Below are 22803 nucleotides of genomic sequence, written 5' to 3' on the forward strand. Positions count from 1 at the left end.
GGGGGGAGGAACTGGAAGCATCAACTCCCATATGTGCCTTGACCAGGCAAGCCCAGGGTTTCGAACCGGCGACCTCAGCATTTCCAGGTCGATGCGTTATCCACTGCGCCACCACAGGTCAGGCTCACCTTCAATCTTTTGATAAAGATATCTAGAGAAAAAAACTGGACAGTACACTTTCTAGATGAATGCTCAATAATAATACAATGATCTTACCTAGCCTTACATTTTTGAGGGGAAAGTTTATCATCCTTCATACTTGCTACACAGAAATTAACCTAAAAGTGAGAATAAGTAGCAGATAAACATCTCCCAACTCATAACCCTAACTATGACATCAGTTATTTCCCATGGGTGAAGCATCTAAGGCCCACTGTGTATGATAAGCTTTGGAGACAGAGGGAGAACTAAGAAAGACAAAGAGATAAACTACATACAGTCAGAGTAAACTATAAAATCAAGAGGTTTGGGAAACAAACTAAGTGTTCAGCAACAGATGAATGAATAAAAATTGTGGTATATTGCCTGACCAGGTGGTGGCACAGTGGATAGAGCATCAGACTGGGACATGGAGGACCCAGGTTTGAGACCCCGAGATCACCAGCTTGAGCGCGGGCTCATCTGGCTTGAGCACAGGCTCACCAGCTTGAATGCAGGATCTCTGGCTTGAGCGTGGGATCACAGATATGACCCCATGGTTGCTGGCTTGAGCAAGGGGTCACTCGGTCTGCTGTGACCCCCGTCCCCAATCAAGGCACATATGAGAAAGCAATCAATGAGAAACTAAAGTGCTGCAAGGAAGAATTGATGCTTCTTATCTCTCTCCCTTCCTGTCTGTCACTATCAGCCCCTCTCTCTGACTCTGTCTCTGTCAAAAAAAATTTTTTAAAAAGAAAACTGGATAAATAAGTCCTGGGGATCTAGCACACAGAATAGTGATTATAGTCAACAATACTATAAACTTTAAAGGTGCTAAGAGACTACTTTTAGTTGTCTCACCTGTGAAATGGAGTTAATATTGTCCTACCTAAGTGGCTGTAAAGATAAATGAGAATTGGAGACCTGACCTGCCTGTGGTGGTGCAGCGGATCAAGCATTGACCTGGAAACACTGAGGTCGCCAGTTCGAAACCCTGGGCTTGCCTGGTCAAGGCACATATGGGAGTTGATACTTCCTGCTCCTCCCCATCTCTTTCTCTTTCTCTCTCTAAAAATGAATAAAAAAGAAAAGGTAAATGAGTATTGGAGAGGATGTGCAAACATTAGAACCCTCGCATTTTGCTAGTGAAAATGTAAAATGAGGCAACCATGACGAAAACAGTACAGTGGGTCCTCAACATTTAAACACAGAATTACCATATTACTCAGCAATTCCACTGCTAGGCATATACACTAAAAATTGAAAACAGGGACTTGAATAGATATTTGTATGCCAATGTTAATAGCAGCATTATTCATAATAGTCAAAAGGTAGAAACATCCAAATGTCCATCAGCAGATGAATGAAAAAACGAAATGTGGTACATACATATGAATATTATTCCTTGAAAAGGAAGGAAATTCTGACAAATGTTAAGGCATAGATGAACCTTTAAAATATTATGCTAAGTGAAATAAACCAGACACATAATCAACAGTGTGTGATTCCACTTATGTGAGGTACCTAGAGTAATCGAATTCAGAGAGACAGAAAGTACAATGCTGGTTTTCCAGAGTTGGTGATGAGGAGATTGGGGGTTATTGTTTAATGTGGATAGAGTTCAGTTTGGGTTGCACAGCAGTGCCACCAGCGACCTTTGGGCTCAAGCCAGTGACCGTGGGATCATGTTGATGACCCCATGCTCAAGCTGGTGACCCCGTGCTCAAGCAGTTGAACCCACACTCAAACTAGTGACCTTGGAGTTTTGACCCAGGGACCTCAGCATCCCAGGATGACGCTGTACCCACTGCACCACCACCAGTCAGGCCCTCAACTGATATTCCTACCAAATCAGAAGAAGGGCTAGTCAACAAAGGAAAAGAAAAAGATGGTGGCCAGATACACCCACTTTGTTACATCAAGAAAAGACAGTACCAGCTCAAACACACATCCTAGCCCTGGCAAAAGGTTGGCCCAGACATGCCATGAGTCTTCAGACCGTCAGAGCTAAATGACACTCACTGCCAACTAACTCCCACTGCACAACTACTGGATCTCCCAACAAGGCCTAATGACAATCTGGCACCCCACTTGATCTGCCTCCCAAAGAGTGTGCTGACTGGGTTATTTCTCCATGTAAATTCATAAATTAGTATTTGTCCCATCAGCTGCTGCATGCACCCTGCCTTATCATTTGTGGGGCCCCAAAGACAGGAAGTGGCCCCATTGTGCTGAGCTGGGTTTCTGAGTCTGCAGACAGGTCCATGCCCAAAACTAGAGCTGACTTGCTAAGGTGCTGAGTGTTCCCTGGCGCAAATCTGTCTGGGGGCCAGCTGGCCTTTCCCAGGTAACTCCCCAGCTTCTTCACAAGTCTCCTTTCCAGTTCAAATTGCAACTATCTATGGTGCTTAGGACAAGGCCAGGGACATGCAGGAAGCACTCAGTGGTGGCTCAAGGTCCTCTTCTTCCAGAAAGCTGTCCTGATCACTAGCCCACAAAGATTCCTTTCCCTTCAACTTACACAGCTCTTGCTCTCACAATCACATATGGGTCCTGGTCATACACTGTCCCCACTGCATGCGCTACCACATTCCTGCTCACCCAGCATGCCCCTGTGCCACGCTGGCCTGCCTCTGGGCCTGTGCCTACAATGCCTACTCTATCTTAAGGCATGTGCACACTAGCTGGCCCCGCGTCAGCCCTGACCACTGCGTGATGAGCTACTTCTGGGCACGCAGCTCTTGGCTAGCGTCTCACCTCCTCAAAGAGGTTCTCCAATCCAGGCTGAAATAGCCACACAGTCTCTCTCTAGCACACAGCCCTGTGTAATGCTCTCCTTGTCACTAACTGGTATTTTTCTTGTTTCTTATTTGTTTCAATCCTGTTGACTGGCTTAAATCCTGGTTCCACCACCCCAATAGATTATTGGTCAATAATCATATAATAACAGTTACAACCATAAGATCTTGAGAATTAGCTACCTGCCAGGCATGCTAAGGTCTTTACATACGTCACCTTTACATGGCGTATATTTAATGTTCACAAAGTCCTAGCAAGGGAAGTGCTATTATTACTCCAGCTTTACACATGAGAAAATTACGATGTGGGAGAATAAAGAATTTGCCCAAGGCCCCACAGGGAATTAGTGGTAGAACGAAACAAATCCCCCTGTGCTACCACGCCCTCACCTGGGACAGGAGGGTCATCTCTCAGAGCATCCTAAGGAATAGAGGAGACAATGTCTCTCACACCATGCCTGTTAGCTTCTCCTTTGTACTAGATACAAAGTGACAGGGCTATCTAGAAGCCACAGAGCTGCTGGCAGCCTGCAGACATGTCCATCTGTGTAGGGAGGGGTCCTCACCCCAGGAGCATCACTCCCCTGGCATCAGAGGTACATGGATGCCAGGACTGGTGAAGGTATAACCATTCTGGGATATCCATACAGTCCATTATTACTCAGCCATCAAAAGGAACACACTATTGATAAACATGACATGGATGAATCTCAAAAGCATTATGCTAAGTGAAAGAAGCAAGATGCAAAAGATGAAATACTATAGGAAATTCTCTAGAAAACTATTATATAGTGACAGAAAGGAGATTAGTGGTTTCCAGGGGAAGAAGTGGTTAGAAAAGGCAAGAGGCACAAAGGAGATTTGGGGGTTGATGGGAGTGATACTGGTGGTAGTTACACAACTGGATACATCTGTCAAAACCCATTAAATTGTAGAGTTTAAAATCTTTTATTTATTCACTTTTAGAGAGTTGGCAGAGGGAGATAGAGAAGGAGGGAGAGGAGCAGGAAACATCAACTTCCATATGTGCCTTGATGAGGCAAGCCCAGGGTTTCGAACCAGTGATCTCAGTGTTCCAGGTCAATGCTTTATCTACTGCTCCACCACAGGTCAGGCCTTCCTTCTTTCCTCTTTCCTTTCTTTTCCTTTTCCTTTTCCTTTTCCTTTTCCTTTTCCTTTTCCTTTTCCTTTTCCTTTCCTTTCCTTTCCTTTCCTTTCCTTTCCCTTCCTTCCTTCCTTCCTTCCTTCCTTTTTTTAATTTATTGATTTTAGCCAGAGAGGAAGGGAGAGGGGGCGAGGGAGGGAGAGAGAGAGACAGAGAGACAGGAACAGAGTCTGTATGTGCCCTGACCAGGGATTGAAACAGCAACCTCTGTGCTTCGGGCCAACACTCTAACCAACCGACCTATCCAGCCAGGGCAGGCTATTTTAAAGATTTTTTAAAATTTATTCATTTTTAGAGTGGGAGAGAGAAATAGAGAGGAACTATAGATTTAACATGGATGTTTTATTGTGAAAATCTGATAAGGACTGAATTGAAATCTACAGATCAGTTTGGGAAGAACAGACACCTTGACAATATTGAGTCTTCCGTTCATAAACATGGAATATCTCTCTATTTAATGAATTCTGCTTTGATATCTTTCATCAAAGTTTTGTAGTTTCCCTCATATAGATCTTGTATAAGTTTTTTTAATTTTTAATTAATTAATTATTTTTTTTTTACAGAGACAGAGAGTGAGATATACAGACAGGAACGGAGAGAGATGTGAAGCATCAATCATTAGTTTTTCATTGTGCGTTGCAACACCTTAGTTGTTCATTGATTGCTTTCTCATATGTGCCTTGATCGTGGGCCTTCAGCAGACCGAGTAACCCCTTGCTGGAGCCAGTGACCGTGGGTCTAAGCTGGTGAGCTTTTGCTCAAACCAGATAAGCCCGTGCTCAAGCTGGCGACCTTGGGGTCTCGAACCTGGGTTCTCTGCATCCCAGTCTGATGCTCTATCCACTGTGCCACCGCCTGGTCAGGCAGTGATATAAGTTTTTTAAAATGCAATTGATATATGCAATATGGAATTTGTCCATGTAATCACTATTGTTCCTTGAGGTCAGGGCCATGTATGCTTAAGTAGCATATGGCCATGACAACATTTGCAGGTGTGGGTTCAGACATGCTGATGAAGAGGAGGAAAATTTGATGGATTCCCTTCTAATCTGAATTCTTGTCCAAGCTCCCAACTTGCTGTATGACCTCTGGCAAGAGATATCCCTTTTTAGTTCTCAGTGAAGGAGTCAGACTAGACCAATGGATCCGAAAACTGACCCATGTTCCTGGGCTCTACTCTCAAATACTTCTTCCATAGGTCTGGGGTCAGTCCTGGAAAAACATGTGTAATTAAAAACTTCTGTTTGATCCCGGTCAGGGCACATACAGGAACAGCTCAATGTTCCTTTCTCTCTCTCTCTCTCTCTCTCTCTCTCCCCTTCTCTCTCCTCTCTCTCTCTCTCTCTCTCTCTCTCTCTCTCTGTGCCTTCTCTCAAAAAACACCCAAAATAAAACTTCTGGCCCTTGCTGGGTGGTTCAGTGGCTAGAGCATTGTCCCAGGGTGCTGAGGTTGCAGATTAGATCCCAATCAGGGCACATACAAGAAGCAACCAATGAATGCACAACTAAATAGAACAATGAGTTGATGCTTCTCTCTCTCAATCCCTCCTCAAATCAATGGAAAAATAAAATATTAAAAAATTCCCCTGGTGTTTCTGATCTCTGGGATCCACTGACTTATTTGGAGTATATGTAATTTCCCAAATTTTCTCTATTCATAATGGCTTTACTGTTTTAATAATTATTTCATGGTGCCCCTAGGCCTGTAGAAATACCTAACAGTTCTGTTCATTAGGTAGATAAACTCCAAAAAACAGTATTTATATCCAACAACTTAATGCCCTTTGGGCACCACACACCTTCTCAAACCTGGAATCACACTGGATATCACCACTATCATTTCCTGTTCCACACTGATTTACACACAATACCGTCAAAACCTCAGCTCCAGCAAAGATATATATACTACACACACACACACACACACACACACACATATGCTCTAAATATATATATACATATATATATATATTTTAGCAAGAGGGTGGGAGAGAGACAAAGACAAACAGGAATGGAGAGAAATGAAAAGTATCAACTCATTGTCGCACCTTCGTTGTTCAATTATCGCTTTCTCATATGTGCTTTGACTGGGGTGGGGGGGCTTCAGCTAAGCCAGTGACCCTTGCTCAAGCCAGCAATCCTGCACTCAAGCCAGCAACCCCGGCACTCAAGCCAGTGACCTCAGGGTTTCAAACCTGGGTCTTCAGTGTCCCAGGCTGACACTCTATACACTGTGCAATATTATATCTTGATAAGTTCAGTGAAGAAAATTAAAAAGGGTAATAGAAAACTTCATGAACTACTTTATATTTGATACTCAAAGAGGCCTTTCTAAGATGACATTTAAACTAAGACTTAAATTGCAAGGAGCCAGACTTGAGTACATCTAGGAAAAATAACATTCTAGAAGGAAACAGATATACAGTTCCTCAGGCAAGAACAAGCCTGGCATATTCCAGCAACAAAAAGGCAGCAGGGCTGGGATTCAATGAGCGACAGAGATAATGATGCCAAAGGAAGTCAGCAAGGCTAGCGCTTGACAGAGCAGGGTAGGGAATCAGATTTTAGTTTAAGAACAATGAGGAGCTAGGAGGTAAGGGAGAGTTTTAAGGAGGAGGATGGCATGATTTGACTTACACTTGAAGAGATCAGTCAGGCTACTGTATGAACAGGTGTTAAGGTGGTGAGAGAGAACACAAGGCCTGACCAGGCAGTGGCGCAGTGGAGAGAGCATTGAACTGGGATGCGGAGGACACAGGTTCAAAACCCCAAGGTCACCAGTTTGAGCATGGCCTCATCTGGTTGAGCAAGGCTCACCAGTTTGAGCCCAAGGTCGCTGGCTTGAGCAAGGGGTCACTCAGTCGCTGTAGCCCTCTGGTCAAAGCACATATGAGAAAGCAATCAGTGAACAACTAAGGTGCTGCATTGAAAAATGGATGCTTCTCATTGCTCTCCCTTCCTGTCTGTCTGTCCCTATCTGTCTTTCTCTGTCTCTGTCAGGAAAAAAAAAAAAAGAGGATGCAGGGAAACTGGTTAGGACTCCAAGTAAGAATGATGGTGACTTCATCTGGGTGGCAGGGGGAGGTGAGAGGACAGTTCTGGGATGTGTCTTACTTAGAGCATCAACTAGACTTTACATGCAAGTTCTGCTGGACAAAGATCTAGATATTCTGCTTAATACCGGTCACAGATGTTTAAGTTTGCAACTCAGATTGCGATTTGTAGCCCAAGGGCTTTAGATTCAGACAGACATGGATTTGAATTCTAGCCCCATCACTGTGTGACTTTATACAAGTCTTTGTCACAGCTCCTCCCCTGTAAAAGTGGGGATAACAATACTAAGGACACAGGGTAGTTATGAAAGTTAAATAAGATAATGAATGCAAAGCACTTCACACAGAATCTGGCCGCAAAGAAAGAGCTCAATGAATGTTAGCTGTGACCATTTTTGTTTGTTTGTTTGTTTTTTGTTGTTTTTTGTTGTTTTTTACAGAGACAGAGAGAGAGTCAGAGAGAGGGACAGATGGGGACAGACAGACAGGAACGGAGAAAGATGAGAAGCATCAATCATCAGTTTTTTGTTGCGACACCTTAGTTGTTCATTGATTGCTTTCTCATATGTGCCTTGACCGTGGGCCTTCAGCAGACCGAGTAACCCCTTGCTTAAGCCAGCGACCTTGGGTCCAAGCTGGTGAGCCTTGCTCAAGCCAGATGAGCCTGCGCTCAAGCTGGCGACCTCGGGGGTCTCGAACCTGGGTCCTCCGCATCCCAGTCCAACGCTCTATCCACTGTGCCACCGCCTAGTCAGGCAGCTGTGACCATTTTTAAGAGTTACTAGATACTTCCACATTCATTCCATTGAACTAACTTCAAGAGTTCTTTTCCTGGCCTCCCTGACCCCCATTCTACCTGCTCCAATCTGTCCTCAGCTTTACCTAAAACATAAATCAATCACTTTGCTTCCTTCTCATAAACACTGAAAAGGCTCCCACTGCCTACAGATTAAAATCCAAATGTCTTAGAATAACATCCCAGGCCCTTCATACTTGGGACCCTGCCTGCTGCATATCCAGCCCCTTCCCACGTCCTACCCTACAGCTGTGCTACATGTTCTGTTCCCTAAAAAATATACTGTTCCAATTTACCATGCTTTACCTATCCTGTTTCCTGTGCTGAAGTATCCATTCCCCTTGTGTACCTGTTAAACAATTACCCACCTGTCAAGACTTACCTTGAGGAAAAGATTACTGTTCTTGTGGTTCCTCTGTGCATGGTCTGGTTGTAAAGGTTGATGTGGTGTGAGTGGCAGGTGGAGAGGAACATAGAGGAGAGAGAGAAAGAGAAAGGGGCAGTGGGGGAGAACAAGAAGTAATTGCTTCTTGTATGTCCCTTGACCAGGCAGGCCTGGGGGTTTGAACTGCAACCTCTGCATTCTAGGTCAACACTTTATCCACTGCACCACCACAGGGCATTGAGGAGCTGGCAGAACCTGCCTTCAGATTCTCAGAGGTCACACCCACTGCATTCCTGGATACAGTTTCAAATAAGCCCCCTGCTGAGATCAGTAAACAAGCCTACCACTGAGATAAGTAAACTGAAAACAAATAAATCAAGACTTCAAAGTGGCTCTACTAGGTAAGGAGACCACAATTAGAACAAGCCTGCAAGCCACACACAGAAACAATGGAAAGACAGAGAAACATAAGTCATATACTTCAACAAGACAAATCCTCAGAAAAAGACCTGGATGAAATGGAAGAAATCAAATTACCAGATGCAGAGTATAAAATAATGATTGTTAGGATGCTTAAGGATCTCAAAGCTACAATGGATGGACTTAATGAACACCTCAATAAAGAAATTGTAAGCATCAAAAAGGACATGGAAATCATAAAGAAGAACCAAACAGAAATGACAAACACAATATCAGAAATGAAGACTACATTAGAAGGAATTAAAAGCAGGCTGGATGAAGCAAAGGATCGAATCAGTGACTTAGAGGACAAGATAAGCGAAAGCACAGAAGCAGAACAGCAAAAAGAAAAGAGGATCAAAAAGTCTGAGGAAACAATAAGAGAGCTTTGTGACAACATGAAGAGAAACAATATCCACATAATAAGGATTCCTGAAGGAGAAGAGAAGAACAAAGAATAGAGAACCTGTTTGAAAAAATTATAGCCAAAAATTTCCCTAAATTGATGCAGGGAAAAGTCACACAAGTTCAAGAAGCACAGAGAATTCCACTAAAGAGGAACCCAGGCCCTGGCCAGTTGGCTCAGCGGTAGAGCATCGGCCTAGCGTGCGGAGGACCCGGGTTCGATTCCCGGCCAGGGCACATGGGAGAAGCGCCCATTTGCTTCTCCACCCCTCTGCCGTGCCTTCCTCTCTGTCTCTTCCCCTCCCGCAGCCGAGGCTCCATTGGAGCAAGGATGGCCCAGGCGCTGGGGATGGCTCTGTGGCCTCTGCCTCGGGCGCTGGAGTGGTTCTGGTCACAATATGGCAACGCCCAGGATGGGCAGAGCATCGCCCCCTGGTGGGCAGAGCGTCGCCCCTGGTGGGCGTGCCGGGTGGATCCCGGTCGGGCGCATGCGGGAGTCTGTCTGACTGTCTCTCCCTGTTTCCAGCTTCGGGAAAAAAAAAAAAAAAAGTTAAAGAGGAACCCAAAGATACCTACACCAAGCCACATCATAATTAAAATACCAAAGCTAAGAGATAAAGAAAGAATACTAAAAGCTGCAAGAGAAAAGCAGTCAATCACCTACAAAGGAACCAGCATAAGGATGACATCCGACTTCTCAACAGAAACACTTGAGGCCAAAAGGGAATGGCAAGAAATATTCAAAGTATGCAGAATAAGAGCTTACAACCAAGACTTCTTTATCCAGCAAGGCTATCATTTAAAATTGAAGGAGAACTAAAAAGCTTCCCAGACAAAAAAAAAAAAACCTCAAGGAATTCATTACAACCAAACCAATGCTGCAAGAAATGTTAAGGGGCCTGTTTTAAACAGAACAAGGGGGGGGGGAAACCTAGTAAAAGAGGAATGTAAATTTAAAGAATAAAATGGCAATAAACAACTACATATCAATAATAACCTTAAATATAAATGGATTAAATGCTCCAATCAAAAGACATAGGGTAGCTGCATGGATAAGACAACAGGACCTATACATATGCTGTCTACAAGAGACCTACCTCAAAACAAAAGATATGCATAGAATGAAAGTAAAGGGATGGAAAAAAATATTTCATGCAAATGGAAATGAAAAAAAGCTGGGGTAGCAGTACTTATATCTGACAAAATAGACTTTAAAACAAAGGCTATAGTAAGGGATAAAGAAGGTCACTATATAATGTGTAGTGGAATAACCCATTGCATGGCCTTGGATGGGAACACAGCCAACAAGAAAAGAATGTTTTGCCAAGAGAATTGTTTTGTTACTTGAAGGCGGGTCAGTGAAACAGGTCTATGTGACTGAAGGCAGTTGCTGGGCTTTTTCTCAGTAAAACATTCTCATAAGATTTCTGTTCCTTTCAAGGTTATCCCTTGAGATAAAGAGAGGAATGTTGTGGGAACCATAGAAGCAATAGCAATTAATGTCTTTTGATATTATATTGTTATTAAGCTATCATGCAGGTGTACTCCATGTATCTTTAAGTAAAAGTTATGCTTGATGTTGTGCCAATTTCTCAGTAAACAAGCTTTTTGAAATCTTCTGAATAAAAATAGGACACAGTGCAAACTCGGGGCCATTTGCCTGAGTGAGTAGTGGTCCTTTGCTAGTCCACGATGATTTTGTCTGCTGATCTCTCTCACTGCACCCCCGACTTACAACAACAATAATGATTAAAGGAGCAATCCAACAGGAAGAGATAACCATTATAAATATCTATGCACCTAATATAGGAGCACCTAAATATATAGAGCAGACTTTGATGGACATAAAGGGAAAGATCAATAGCAATACTATAATAGTAGGAGATTTCAATACCCAATTAGCATCACTGGATAGATCTTCAAGAAAGAAAATTAACAAAGAAACAGCAGATTTAAAGGACACACTAGATCAACTGGATTTAATAAATAGCTTCAGAACATTTCACCCTAAAGCAGCAGAATATACATTCTTTTCAAGTGCTCATGGTCCATTCTCTAGGATAGACCACATGTTAGGGCACAAAATGAGTCTCAACAAATTTAAGAAGATTGAAATCATATCAAGCATCTTCTCTGATCACAATGGCATGAAACTAGAAATCAATACAATAGAAAAACTGAAAAACACTCAAACAGTTGGAAACTAAATAGCATGTTGTTAAATAACGAATGGGTTAACAATGAGATCAAAGAAAAAAATAAATAATTTCCTTGAAACAAATGAAAACGAGCATACAACAACTCAAAATTTATGAGACACAGCAAAAGCCGTCCTGAAAGAGAAGTCGATAGCATTACAGGCATACCTTAAGAAGCTAGAAAAAGCTCAAATAAACAACTTAACCCTGCATCTAAAAGAACTAGAAAAAGAACAGCAAGTAAAGCCCAGAAGAAGTAGAAGGAAGGAAATAATAAAGATCACAGCAGAAATAAATGATATAGAGGCTAAAAAAAAATACAGAGGATCAATGAAACCAAGAGCTGGTTCTTTGAAAAGGTAAACAAGATCGATATGAACCTTTAATCAGACTCATCAAGAAAAAAAGAGAGAAGACTCAAATAAATAAAATTAGAAATTAGAATGGAGAAGTAACAGCAGACACAGCAGAAATACAAAGGATTGTAAGAAAATACTATGAAGAACTGTATGCCAAAAAATTAGACAACCTAGGTGAAACGGACAAATTCCTTCAAACATATAATCTTTCAAAAATCAATCTGGAAGAATTAGAAAACCTAAACAGACTGATTACAACAAATGAGATCAAAACAGTTATCAAAAAACTCCCAACAAACAAAAGCCCTGGGCCAGATGGCCTCACAGGCAAATTCTACCAAATATTCAAAGAAGAACTAACTCCTATCCTTCTCAAGCTATTTCAAAAACTTCAACAGGAGAAAAGACTTCCAAGCTCCTTTTATGAGGCGAGCATAATTTTTATTCCAAAACCAGGCAAAGACAACACAAAGAAAGAAAACTATAGGCCAATATCTCTGATGAATTTAGATACTAAAATTCTCAACAAAATATTAGCAAAGCAGATCCAGCAATACATGAAAAAAAATCATACATTATGATCAAGTGGGAATTATTCTGGGGAGGTTAAGTCTAGTACAATATTCACAAATCAATGTGATTCATCACATAAACAAAAGGAAGGAGAAAAACCACATGATAATTCCAATAGATGCAGAAAAAGCATTTGATAAAATCCAGCACCCATTCATGATCAAAACTCTCAGCAAAGTGGAAATACAGGGAACATACCTCAACATGATAAAGGCCATCTATGACAAACCCACAGCCAACATCATACTCAATGGGCAAAAATGAAAAGCAATCCCCTTAAGATCAGGAACAAGGCAGGGATGCCCCCTTTCACCACTCTTATTCAACATAGTTCTGGAAGTCCTAGCCACACAGTCAGATAAGAAGAAACAGGCACCCAAATTGGAAAAGAAGAAGTAAAACTATCATTATTTGCTGATGATATGATACTGTACATAGAAATCCCTAAAGTTTCAGTCAAAAAACTATTGGGCCTGATAAATGAATTCAGCAAGGTGGCAGGATATAAAATTAATACTCAAAAAATCAGAGGCATTTTTATACACCAGTAATGAACTGTCTGAAAGAGAACTTAAGAAAACAATTCCCTTCACTATTGCAACAAAAATAAATAAAGTACCTAGGAGTAAATTTAACCAAGGAGGTTAAAGACTTGTACTCGGAAAATTATAAAACACTGATAAAAGAAATCAAGGAAGATACAAACAAGTGGAAGCATATACCATGTTCATGGATAGGAAGAATAAACATCATTAAAATGCTATATTACCCAAAGCAATTTATAAATTCAATGCAATTCCTATTAAAATACCAATGACACACTTCAAAGATATAGAACAAATATTCCAAAAATCCATATGGAACCAAAAAAGAACACAAATAGCCTCAGCAATCTTGAAAAAGAAGTATAAAGTGGATGGTGTCACACTTCCTGATATCAAGTTATACTACAAGGCCATTGTACTCAAAACAGCTTGGTACTGGCATAAGAACAGGCACATAGATCAATGGAACAGAACAGAGAACTCAGAAATAAACCCACACCTTTATGGACAATTGATATTTGACAAAGGAGGTAAGAGCATACAATGGAATAAAGACAGTCTCTTTAACAAATGGTGTTGGGAAAATTGGACATCTACTTGCAAAAAAATGAAACTAGACCACCAACTTACACCATTCACAAAAATAAACTCAAAATGGATAAAAGGCTTAAATGTAAGTCATGAAACCAAAAGCATCTTAGAAGAAAGCATAGGCAGTAAGCTCTCCGACATCTCTTGCAGCAATGTATTTGCTGATTTAATTCCACAGGCAAGTGAAATAAAGGACAGGATGAACAGATGGGACTATATCAAACTAAAAAGCTTTTGCACAGCTAAAGACAATATGAACAAAATAAAAATACAAGCCACACAATCGGAGAACATATTTGACAATACATCTGATAGGGGTTAATAACCAAAATTTATAAAGAACTTGTAAAACTCAACACCAGGAAGATAAACAATCCAATCAAAAAATGGGCAAAAGAAATGAATAGACACTTCTCCAGAGAGGACATACAGATGGCCAATAGGCAGATGAAAAAATGTTCAACATCACTAATCATTCGAGAAATGTAAATTAAAACCACAATGAGATATCACCTCACACCAGTCAGAATGTTGCTCATTAACAAAACAACACAGAATAAGTGCTGGCGAGGATGTGGAGAAAAGGGAATCCTCCTGCACTGCTGGTAGGAATGCAGACTGGTGCAGCACTGTGGAAAACAGTATAGAGATTCCTCAAAAAATTAAAAATCGAATTGCCTTTTGAGCCAGCCATCCAACTTTTAGGAATATACCCCAAGAACACCACATCACTGATTCAAAAGAAGAAATGTACTCCCATGTTTCTGGTAGCATTGTTTACAGTAGCCAAGATCTGGAAACAGCCCAAGTGTCCGTCAGCAGACAAGTGGATTAAAAGCTATGGTACAGGCCCTGGCCGGTTGGCTCAGCGGTAGAGCGTCGGCCTGGCGTGCGGAAGTCCTGGGATCGATTCCCGGCCAGGGCACACACGAGAGGTGCCCATCTGCTTCTCCATCCCTCCCCCTCTCCTTCCTCTCTGTCTCTCTCTTCCCCTCCCGCAGCCGAGGCTCCACTGGAGCAAAAGATGGCCCGGGCGCTGGGGATGGCTCCTTGGCCTCTGCCCCAGGCGCTAGAGTGGCTCTGGTCGCAACAGAGCGATGCCCCGGATGGGCAGAGCATCGCCCCCTGGTGGGCGTGCCAGGTGGATCCCTGTTGGGCGCATGCGGGAGTCTGTCTGACTGCCTCCCCGTTTCCAGCTTCAGAAAAATACAAAAACAAAAACAAAAACAAAAAAAAAGCTATGGTACAGCCTGACCAGGCAGTGGCACAGTGGATAGAGCGTTGAACTGGGATCTGGAGGACCCAGGTTCGAGACCCTGAGGTCGCCAGCTTGAGTGTGGGCTCATCTGTTTTGAGCAAAGCTCACCAGCTTGAGCCCAAGGTCACTGGCTCAAGCAAGGGGTCACTTGGTCTGCTGTAGCCCCCTGGTCAAGGCATATATGAGAACTCAATCAATGAACATCTAAGGAGCTGCAACGAAGAATTGATGTTTCTCATCTCTCTCCCTTCCTGTCTGTCTGTCCCTATCTGTCCCTCTCTCTGATTCTGTCTCTCCCACAGGGAAAAAAAAAGTCATGGTACATATACACAATGGAATACTATGGGGCCATGAAAAAGAAGGAAATCTTACCCTTTTTTTTGTTTGTTTTTTGTTTTGTTTTGTTTTGTTTTGAGACAGAGAGAGAGTCAGAGAGAGGGATAGACAGGGACAGACAGGAATGGAGAGAGATGAGAAGCATCAATCATCAGTTTTTCATTGCGACACCTTAGTTGTTCATTGATTGCTTTCTCCTCATATGTGCCTTGACTGTGGGCCTTCAACAGACTAACCCCTTGCTTGAACCAGCAACCTTGGATCCAAGCTAGTGAGTTTTTTGCTCAAACCAGATGAGCCTACGCTCAAGCTGGCAACCTCGGGGGTCTCAAACCTGGGTCCTCTGCATCCCAGTCCAACGCTGCATCCACTGCACCACCACCTGGTCAGGCGGAAATCTTACCTTTTGTGATAACATGGATGGACCAGGATACTATCATGCTAAGTGAAATAAGCCAGGCAGAGAAAGAAAAATATCATATGATCTCACTCATTTGAAGAATCCAATGAACAATATGAACTGAGGAACAGAACAGAACAGAGACACAGGCGGGATCAAAGGAACCAGAGGGAAAGCGGACAGAGGGAAAGGGGATGAGAGGATGGGATAATCTTGGAGGGAAGGTGAGAGGGTGTTGCGGGGTGGGGGGCAAAGGAGATGTTGAGGGGAACACAAGGAAGGGGGATGCATTCGGGAGGACACTAGAATCTATACAAACACAATAAATTAAAATCAATTTTAAAATTGTCTATAATCCAGTACAGGCCAAATAAAATACTTAATGCAGGCTGAATCGGCTCAGAAGCTTCCATTTTGTACCACATTTTTCAACAGAATTTCTTAGGAATTTGAGGCTGGAGCAAACTGTAAAAATGAAATCTGCAGCAAGGTAAGACCCTTTCACCTTTGCCTGTGTGAGTACAAATGATTTAACCGTGTCTGTCCTCATATCTTTCTGCATCAACAGTAATGTGAATAGTCTTTTTTGCAATGTATCTGAAACTGTACTCAACATGCTTCAGGGTAAAACAAAAATAAGTAACTTCTCATTCTTCACAACGTAGCTCAGGTAAGACCTTCCCTGGCAATCTTTCTCGGGATCCTGTATCCTAACTCACACTAGGTACTCTAGTACTAACAAGTACTTCCTGAGCACACACTCTGTGCCTGGCCCTACTTGAAGCAATTTGCCTATAAAAACCCATCTGAGGCCTGACCTGTGGTGGCACAGTGGATAAAAGCGTCGACCTGGAAATGCTGAGGTCGCCGGTTCGAAACCCTGGGCTTGCCTGGTCAAGGCACATATGGGAGTTGATGCTTCCTGCTCCTCCCCCACTTCTCTCTCCTCTCTCTCTCTCTCTCTCTCTCTCTCTCTCTCTCTCTGTCTCTCCCTCTCCTCTCTAAAATGAATAAAAAATAAATAAAATAAAAAACCATCTGATTTTTTCAATATAACCGACATAGGTACTACTCTCATCCCTAGTTTACATAAGGTTAACCTGCAGAGATCACAAGAGGTAGACAGAGCAGGACTAGGACCTACCACTACTTGCCTCCTGCACTAGACAGCAAGCTCCTTGAGGACTAGCATCTCATCTTAATCATTTTTGAACCCACAGATGAATCACTCTCCATCCATATGTGTCCCTGGTATGGCTCTGAAGAGTGATCTTAACAACACAGGCCTTAATTCAATAATCATTCTATGTATCAGATCTTGGGATCTAGACATGAACAGATCACGGTGAGAGGGCTCGTGGTTTGGTGAGGCTACCTGATGTTTAAATTAAAAATAACAGCAATATCACCTGATTTTGCTTGCAAAAGTCAAGGAAAACTTTTTGTGTTGTTGTTAGCAAATATTTAAATAACAAAAATTACAGGGTTTTTTTTTTTTTTTTACCATATTTACATGAATGCCTTGCTCTAGAAAAATAAAACCAAATCATTTCACACAGACCACCATGGTTGTTGGAAAGCTGCCCCTAGAGAAAGAAGCTCGCTCCTTTCCCAGATTTGCTCAGATTTAAGCTGAATCTTTTTTTTTTTAATTTAATTTAATTTAATTTTATTTATTCATTTTTAGAGAGCAGAGAGAGAGAGAGAGGAGAGAGAGACAGAGAGAGAGAAGGGGGGAGGAGCTGGAAGCATCAACTCCCATATGTGCCTTGACCAGGCAAGCCCAGGGTTTCGAACCGGCGAACTCAGCATTTCCAGGTCAACGCTTTATCCACTGCGCCACCACAGGTCAGGCCCTTAAGCTGAATCTTTAAGGAAGAAACTAAGTGCTCCCCAGGCAGACAAGCTGGGGGAAAAGCCTAGGACAGCAAAGGCACTGAGATGACCCCACCGTAATTCAAAGAGTTGTAACCAGATTTGAATGGCTCTCATGCAGGGAATATGCTGGGCATGTGGGAGAGGCTGGAGGGTGGAGAGCTGAGCACGCAGGGCCTTAACTTGGTAAGAGATGGAGAACCAAAAGGGGTCTCCTTTTTTTTTTTTTTTTTTAACAGAGACAGAGAGAATCAGAGAGAGGGATAGACAGGGACAGACAGACAGGAACAAAGAGAGATGAGAGCATCAGTCATCAGTTTTTTGTTGCGACACCTTAGTTGTTCATTGATTGCTTTCTCATATGTGCCTTGACCGTGGGGCAACAGCAGACCAAGTGACCCCTTGCTCAAGCCAGAGACCTTGGGTCCAAGCTGGTGAGCTTTTGCTCAAACCAGATGAGCCTGCGCTCAAGCTGGCGACCTTGGGGTCTCGACCCTGGGCCCTCCACATCCCAGTCCAATGCTCTATCTACTGCGCCACCGCCTGGTCAGGCCAAAAGGGGTTTTCTTTAACTTTTTAAACTATTTTATTGAGGTATAATTTATATCCCATAAAATTAATCTCTTTTTTTATGTGTACGAGTCAATGATTTTTAGTAAATATACAGAGTTGTGCAACCATCATCACTAACCAGTTTTAGATTTCATCAGTCTGGAAAGATCCCTCCTGTCTGCTTGCATTCAATACCTTTTCCCACCTACACCCTAGGCAACCCCTGGCTGTGCAAATGCCTTTCCACCAAATGCGGGAGAGGGGGAGGACATGATCAGATTTTTTTTAAACAGTTTTTTTTTTTATTATTCATTTTAGAGGAGAGAGAGAGAGAGAGAGAGAGAAGGGGGAGGAGCAGGAAGCTTCAACTCCCATATGTGCCTTGACCGGGCAAGCCCAGGGTTTTGAACCAGCAACCTCAGCATTCCAGGTCGACGCTTTATCCACTGTGCCACCACAGGTCAGGCTGATCAGATTTTTTTTAATCGCTCAAAGTTGTGGCGATCAGTTGGAGAAAGGGGTTCAGACTGAAGGCAGCCTCTGTCATTATTTCCCTTAGTGCCCAGATTTAAGCAACACTCTACAAATCCCCTTTCTTACTAGCCATGTTAACATATCCACATGGTTATTTTTTTATTAGTTACACCTAATTTGTCCAAGAATCAGATCAATAGTTAATTCCATTAGTCAATACTGTGTGCATTTAGCACAGGAAACCAATGGCATTTTCAGATTTAATTGTCATCGGTGAAAGAAAACACTCTTCTTGCAATTCACTTTGTAACCTATTGCTCACATTTTTGTTTTACGCCATTCTTTTTGAGATGTCAGGAGTGTATTAAAGGAATTGATGCTGTTGATACCCCCACAGCACCACATCATATTTAGAAAGGCGGCTCTAACATAATAATGGATTTGCAAATGCTTATCTCCTGTGCTATGTAGGTTATTGTGTGTGTGTGTGTGTGTGTGTGTGTGTGTGTGTGTGTGTGTGTGAGAGAGAGAGAGAGAGAGAGAGAGAGAGAGAGAGAGAGAGAGAGAGACTGAGACAGAGAAAGAGACAGATAGGGACAGAGACAGGAAGGGAGAGAGATCAGAAGCATCAATTCTTTGTTGCAGCACCTTAGTTGTTCATTAATTGCATTCTCATATGTGCCTTGACAGGGGTGGGGAGTACAGCAGAGTGAGTGACCCCTTGCTCAAGCCAGCGACCTTGGGCTCAAGCCAGGGATGATGGGGTCATGTCTATGATCCCAAGCTCAAGCCAATGACCCCCCACACTCAAGCTGGTGAGCCTACACTCAACCCAGATGAGACTGCGCTCAAGCCGGCGACCTAGGGTTTCAAACCTGGGTCCTCTGCGTCCCTGTTCGACGCTCTATCCACTGGGCCACCACCTGGCCAAGCTTTATTTTAAGGCTCATTATTTGGTTTCAAGGTGATCAGCTGAAATGAGCAAAAGGCATGATGGGTTGTCGTGAGGACTAAATAAAACACTCTAAAGCACCTGTCATAAATCAATGTTCATTAAATATCTGTGGACTCTGAACCTAGACCAACATTGTGAAAAGTGTTGTTTAGTGACAAGGTTTTTCTGGCACCAATATGGGCTGGTTTACTTAACTTTCCTAAGCTCGGTCTGATAAGAACTCCTCCAGTGTTTTAAGTTTGTTTTGAGAATAAACGAGCTTACATATGGATAGGTGAAAATCCAGGAAATACCTGGCACATATCACACACATGAGGAAACACTTGGCCTCTCTTCCCGTTCACAGGCCTATAGGGACTAGAAATCATGGCATCTGGTATATTTGTCAGCGTTTGTGGTGACAAGCAGCCACCTGTGTAATCTCTCTGCCTGGTATTATGAGTAAATATACTTAAAAAATGGGTATTTGATAGGCACTTGCCTATTAACTTTATACACCCAAAAACAGTATCACCAAATTAAATACTACTCTATAAATAAACAATTTTGGTTCCTTTAACTGATACTTCAAAATCCCTACTTACATGTCTCATGATCCTTCCAATAATTTGCTAGAAGATGAACCTATCAATAGAAAGGACAAAAATTATTATTCACCACCAATGCCCTCAAAATAATTATTTCTCAGAAAACCCAAAACACTTAGTTGGAACTTTCTGAATTCAATCAACTCCCCCACCCAACTACCTCCCAGTTTGACTTTGCCTAAAGGACTCTTCATAGTTGGTCCAGCCCAAATCACAAAGAAACATTTGAAAATATTAAGCCTGACCTGTGGCAGTACAGCAATAAAGCATCAACCTGGAATACTGAGATCGCAGGTTCAAAATCCTGGTCAAGGCACATATGAGAAGCAACTTTGATGCTTTCCACCCCTGCCCCCCTTTTTTCTGTCCTCTCTAAAATCAATAAATAATCAATCTTAAAAAATAATATCGCCTGACTGGGTGGTGGCTCAGTGGATAGAGCGTCGGACTGGGATGTGGAGGACCCAGGTTCGAGACCCCGAGGTCACCAGCTTGAGCGCGGGCTCATCTGGTTTGAGCACAGCTCACCAGCTTGAGCCCAAGGTCGCTGGCTCGAGCAAGGGGTCACTCAGTCTGCTGTAGCCACCCCTCCGCCCCGGTCAAGGCACATATGAGAAAGCAATCAACAAACAACTAATGTGTCCCAAGGAAAAACTGATGATTGATGCTTCTCATCTCTCTCCGTTCCTGCCTGTCTGTCCCTATCTGTTCCTCTTTCTGACTCTCTCTTTGTAAAAAAATAATAATAATAATATCAAAACGTCTGCAGTCTGGTAATCTGGGTTGCTGGACTACAGTTGTTGGTAGTTGGGGAGGGGCAAACAGATCCAGCAAAAGCATTGTTTTAAATTGGTAGCTAGGAACTCAGATAATGAGGTCACAGGGAGGTTGTGTTTTAGAACTTCATGTTCATCCAAGGCATTTATCCTGAAAAATCTTTGAATTGTTCGATAATACTGCTCCATCACTGCTCCCTGATCTAATAAACCTTTGTAGTACATAATTTCTTCAACTGTAAAAGGCAGCTAATAAAAACATTTACTTGGTGAATTGTGTGAAGCATTATCTATGACGTCATTGAAAGTGCTTTATACACCACAAAACACTACTTATATTATTAGTTCTTAGTTTTCCTAAGTCTCCAGTCATTCTTACGGAGGAGGGAAGCACGGCCTATAAAGACCAAACTTCTTCCCAAGGTCCTAGGGCAGAGCTCGCTCAGTTATCTCCACCCATCAAACCCTTCCCAATTCTCAAAGTACTACGTTTTTCTCAGCCTAGCACTGTGGGTCAAGAGCCAAATGTCCCAGGCTCGCGTCCCAAGTCTGCGTCTTTCACCATCCTGGGGCACTGGGAACTTAACTTAATAACGGCAGTTACCCTTGGGCAGCCCAGTTATCGAACACTCCCTTTCCTGGTTTCTGTCCGGGCTGCGTTTGCAAAGCCAGGATACTTTGAGGGCTCGCTCCGTGCCAGGCACTGTGCCAATTACTCTGGCCGAGCGCTGCCCCTCACCTCAGTGTAAGACAAAGTCGGGGGGATGTCTCGCCGTCCATTCAACAGCTCTCCGGTCTCGCTGCCTGCTCCGCCCCCCAGCGCCTCCCTCCTACACGGCCATCTCTGACCCGCAGACGGGACCCAGCTCTTCAGCAGTCCGAGCGAGACCACGCCGCGCTCCAACCCGTTCTGGCTGAGCGGGCAGGGGCAGGGTCTGCCTTCCATACGGTGGTGGGGGTGGGTGAAGGGCGCGGCGCGGGCTCGCGCTCGGGGCGGGGCGGAACGGCTGGCGGTTGGAATTAGGAACCCTCGAGCACCGCTAGGCACTGCACGGTCGACCCGGCGCCGTGGGAACAGGGGGTTGGCAGAAGTGGGAGTGGCGATAGGATGGGGTGCGGTGGGGGGGGGGGGCTGGGTGGCGCAACCACCTCTGATTTAGGCCTGCATCCACCCCCTACAAAGGGGGCGCTGGACTCTGGAGCTGCAGGTGATCAGCCCTTTTTGCAGATGCGGCGAACTGAGGCCTGCTTAGGGTAACAGGTGGCAGGCCGGCTGTCAAAGCGGTCAGCACCATGCGGGCCCATTGTTTGGACCTGAAAGCGTTGGTCTCCTTTCCTTTGGATAACATTGGAATGGAAACTCCGTGAGAGTAGAAACTGTGCAGTCCTCTTGTTCACTGCTCCCTCCCTAAGGTCTTATAAAATGATTGGGGGAAAGCCAAACCGAAGTGAGTGATGTGATAAAGCGAACGAAGCAGGCTCTGACCGGTAGCTCAGTTGGTCAGAGCATCCTCCTGATACACCAAAGCTGTATGTGTCCCTAGTCACGGCACATACAAGAATCAACGAACGAATGCATAAATAAGTAGAACAACAAAATGATGTTTCTGTGGCTCTTCCTCTCTCTAAAAATCAATAATACATTTTAAAAAGATTTTTAAAATTAAAAACAAAAGAACACCTGCCTGCAAATTGTTGATGCAGGGGAGTTCATTGATCCAATTTATGGAACAGGGTAGGAGAGGAGACCAGCTAAGAGGCTTCAGTGGAATCCAGAGGAGGAATGATGGTAGTCTGGATTGAAGTGGTGGCAGTAGGCATAGAAAGAATGGGAAGTATTTGTTGAGGATGGTTTTGGAGAAATAAAGGGATTTGCTGATGGACCAAAAGTGAGGGATGGAGAGGGAAGAATCAAGAGGAAGTATCTGCCTGACCCGTGGTGGGGCAGTGGATAAATTTTATTAATTTATTGACAGAGAGAGACAGAGAGAGGGACAGATAGGGATTGAAGGACTGGAAGGGAGTGAGATGAGAAGCATCAACTCTTCTTTGCGGCACCTTAGTTGTTCATTGATTGCTTTCTCATATGTGTCTTGATGGGGGGGAGGCTACAGCAGAGTAAGTG

General features: G+C 43.3%; 1 protein-coding gene across 2 annotated transcripts in view; it reads left to right on the top strand.

Moving 5' to 3' along the window:
* The window catches only part of ZC3H7B (zinc finger CCCH-type containing 7B), a 176864-nt gene continuing 154061 nt past the window's right edge, over positions 1-22803 (top strand). For both annotated transcript variants that reach the window (XM_066358512.1, XM_066358515.1), the window contains exon 1: positions 1-117. In XM_066358512.1, coding sequence (XP_066214609.1) covers positions 32-117 — 86 coding nt within the window. In that variant the 5' untranslated portion in view covers positions 1-31. The remainder of the gene's footprint in view (positions 118-22803) is intronic.

The sequence above is a fragment of the Saccopteryx leptura genome, chromosome 1, assembly GCF_036850995.1.
Source record: "Saccopteryx leptura isolate mSacLep1 chromosome 1, mSacLep1_pri_phased_curated, whole genome shotgun sequence".
NCBI lineage: Eukaryota > Metazoa > Chordata > Mammalia > Chiroptera > Emballonuridae > Saccopteryx > Saccopteryx leptura.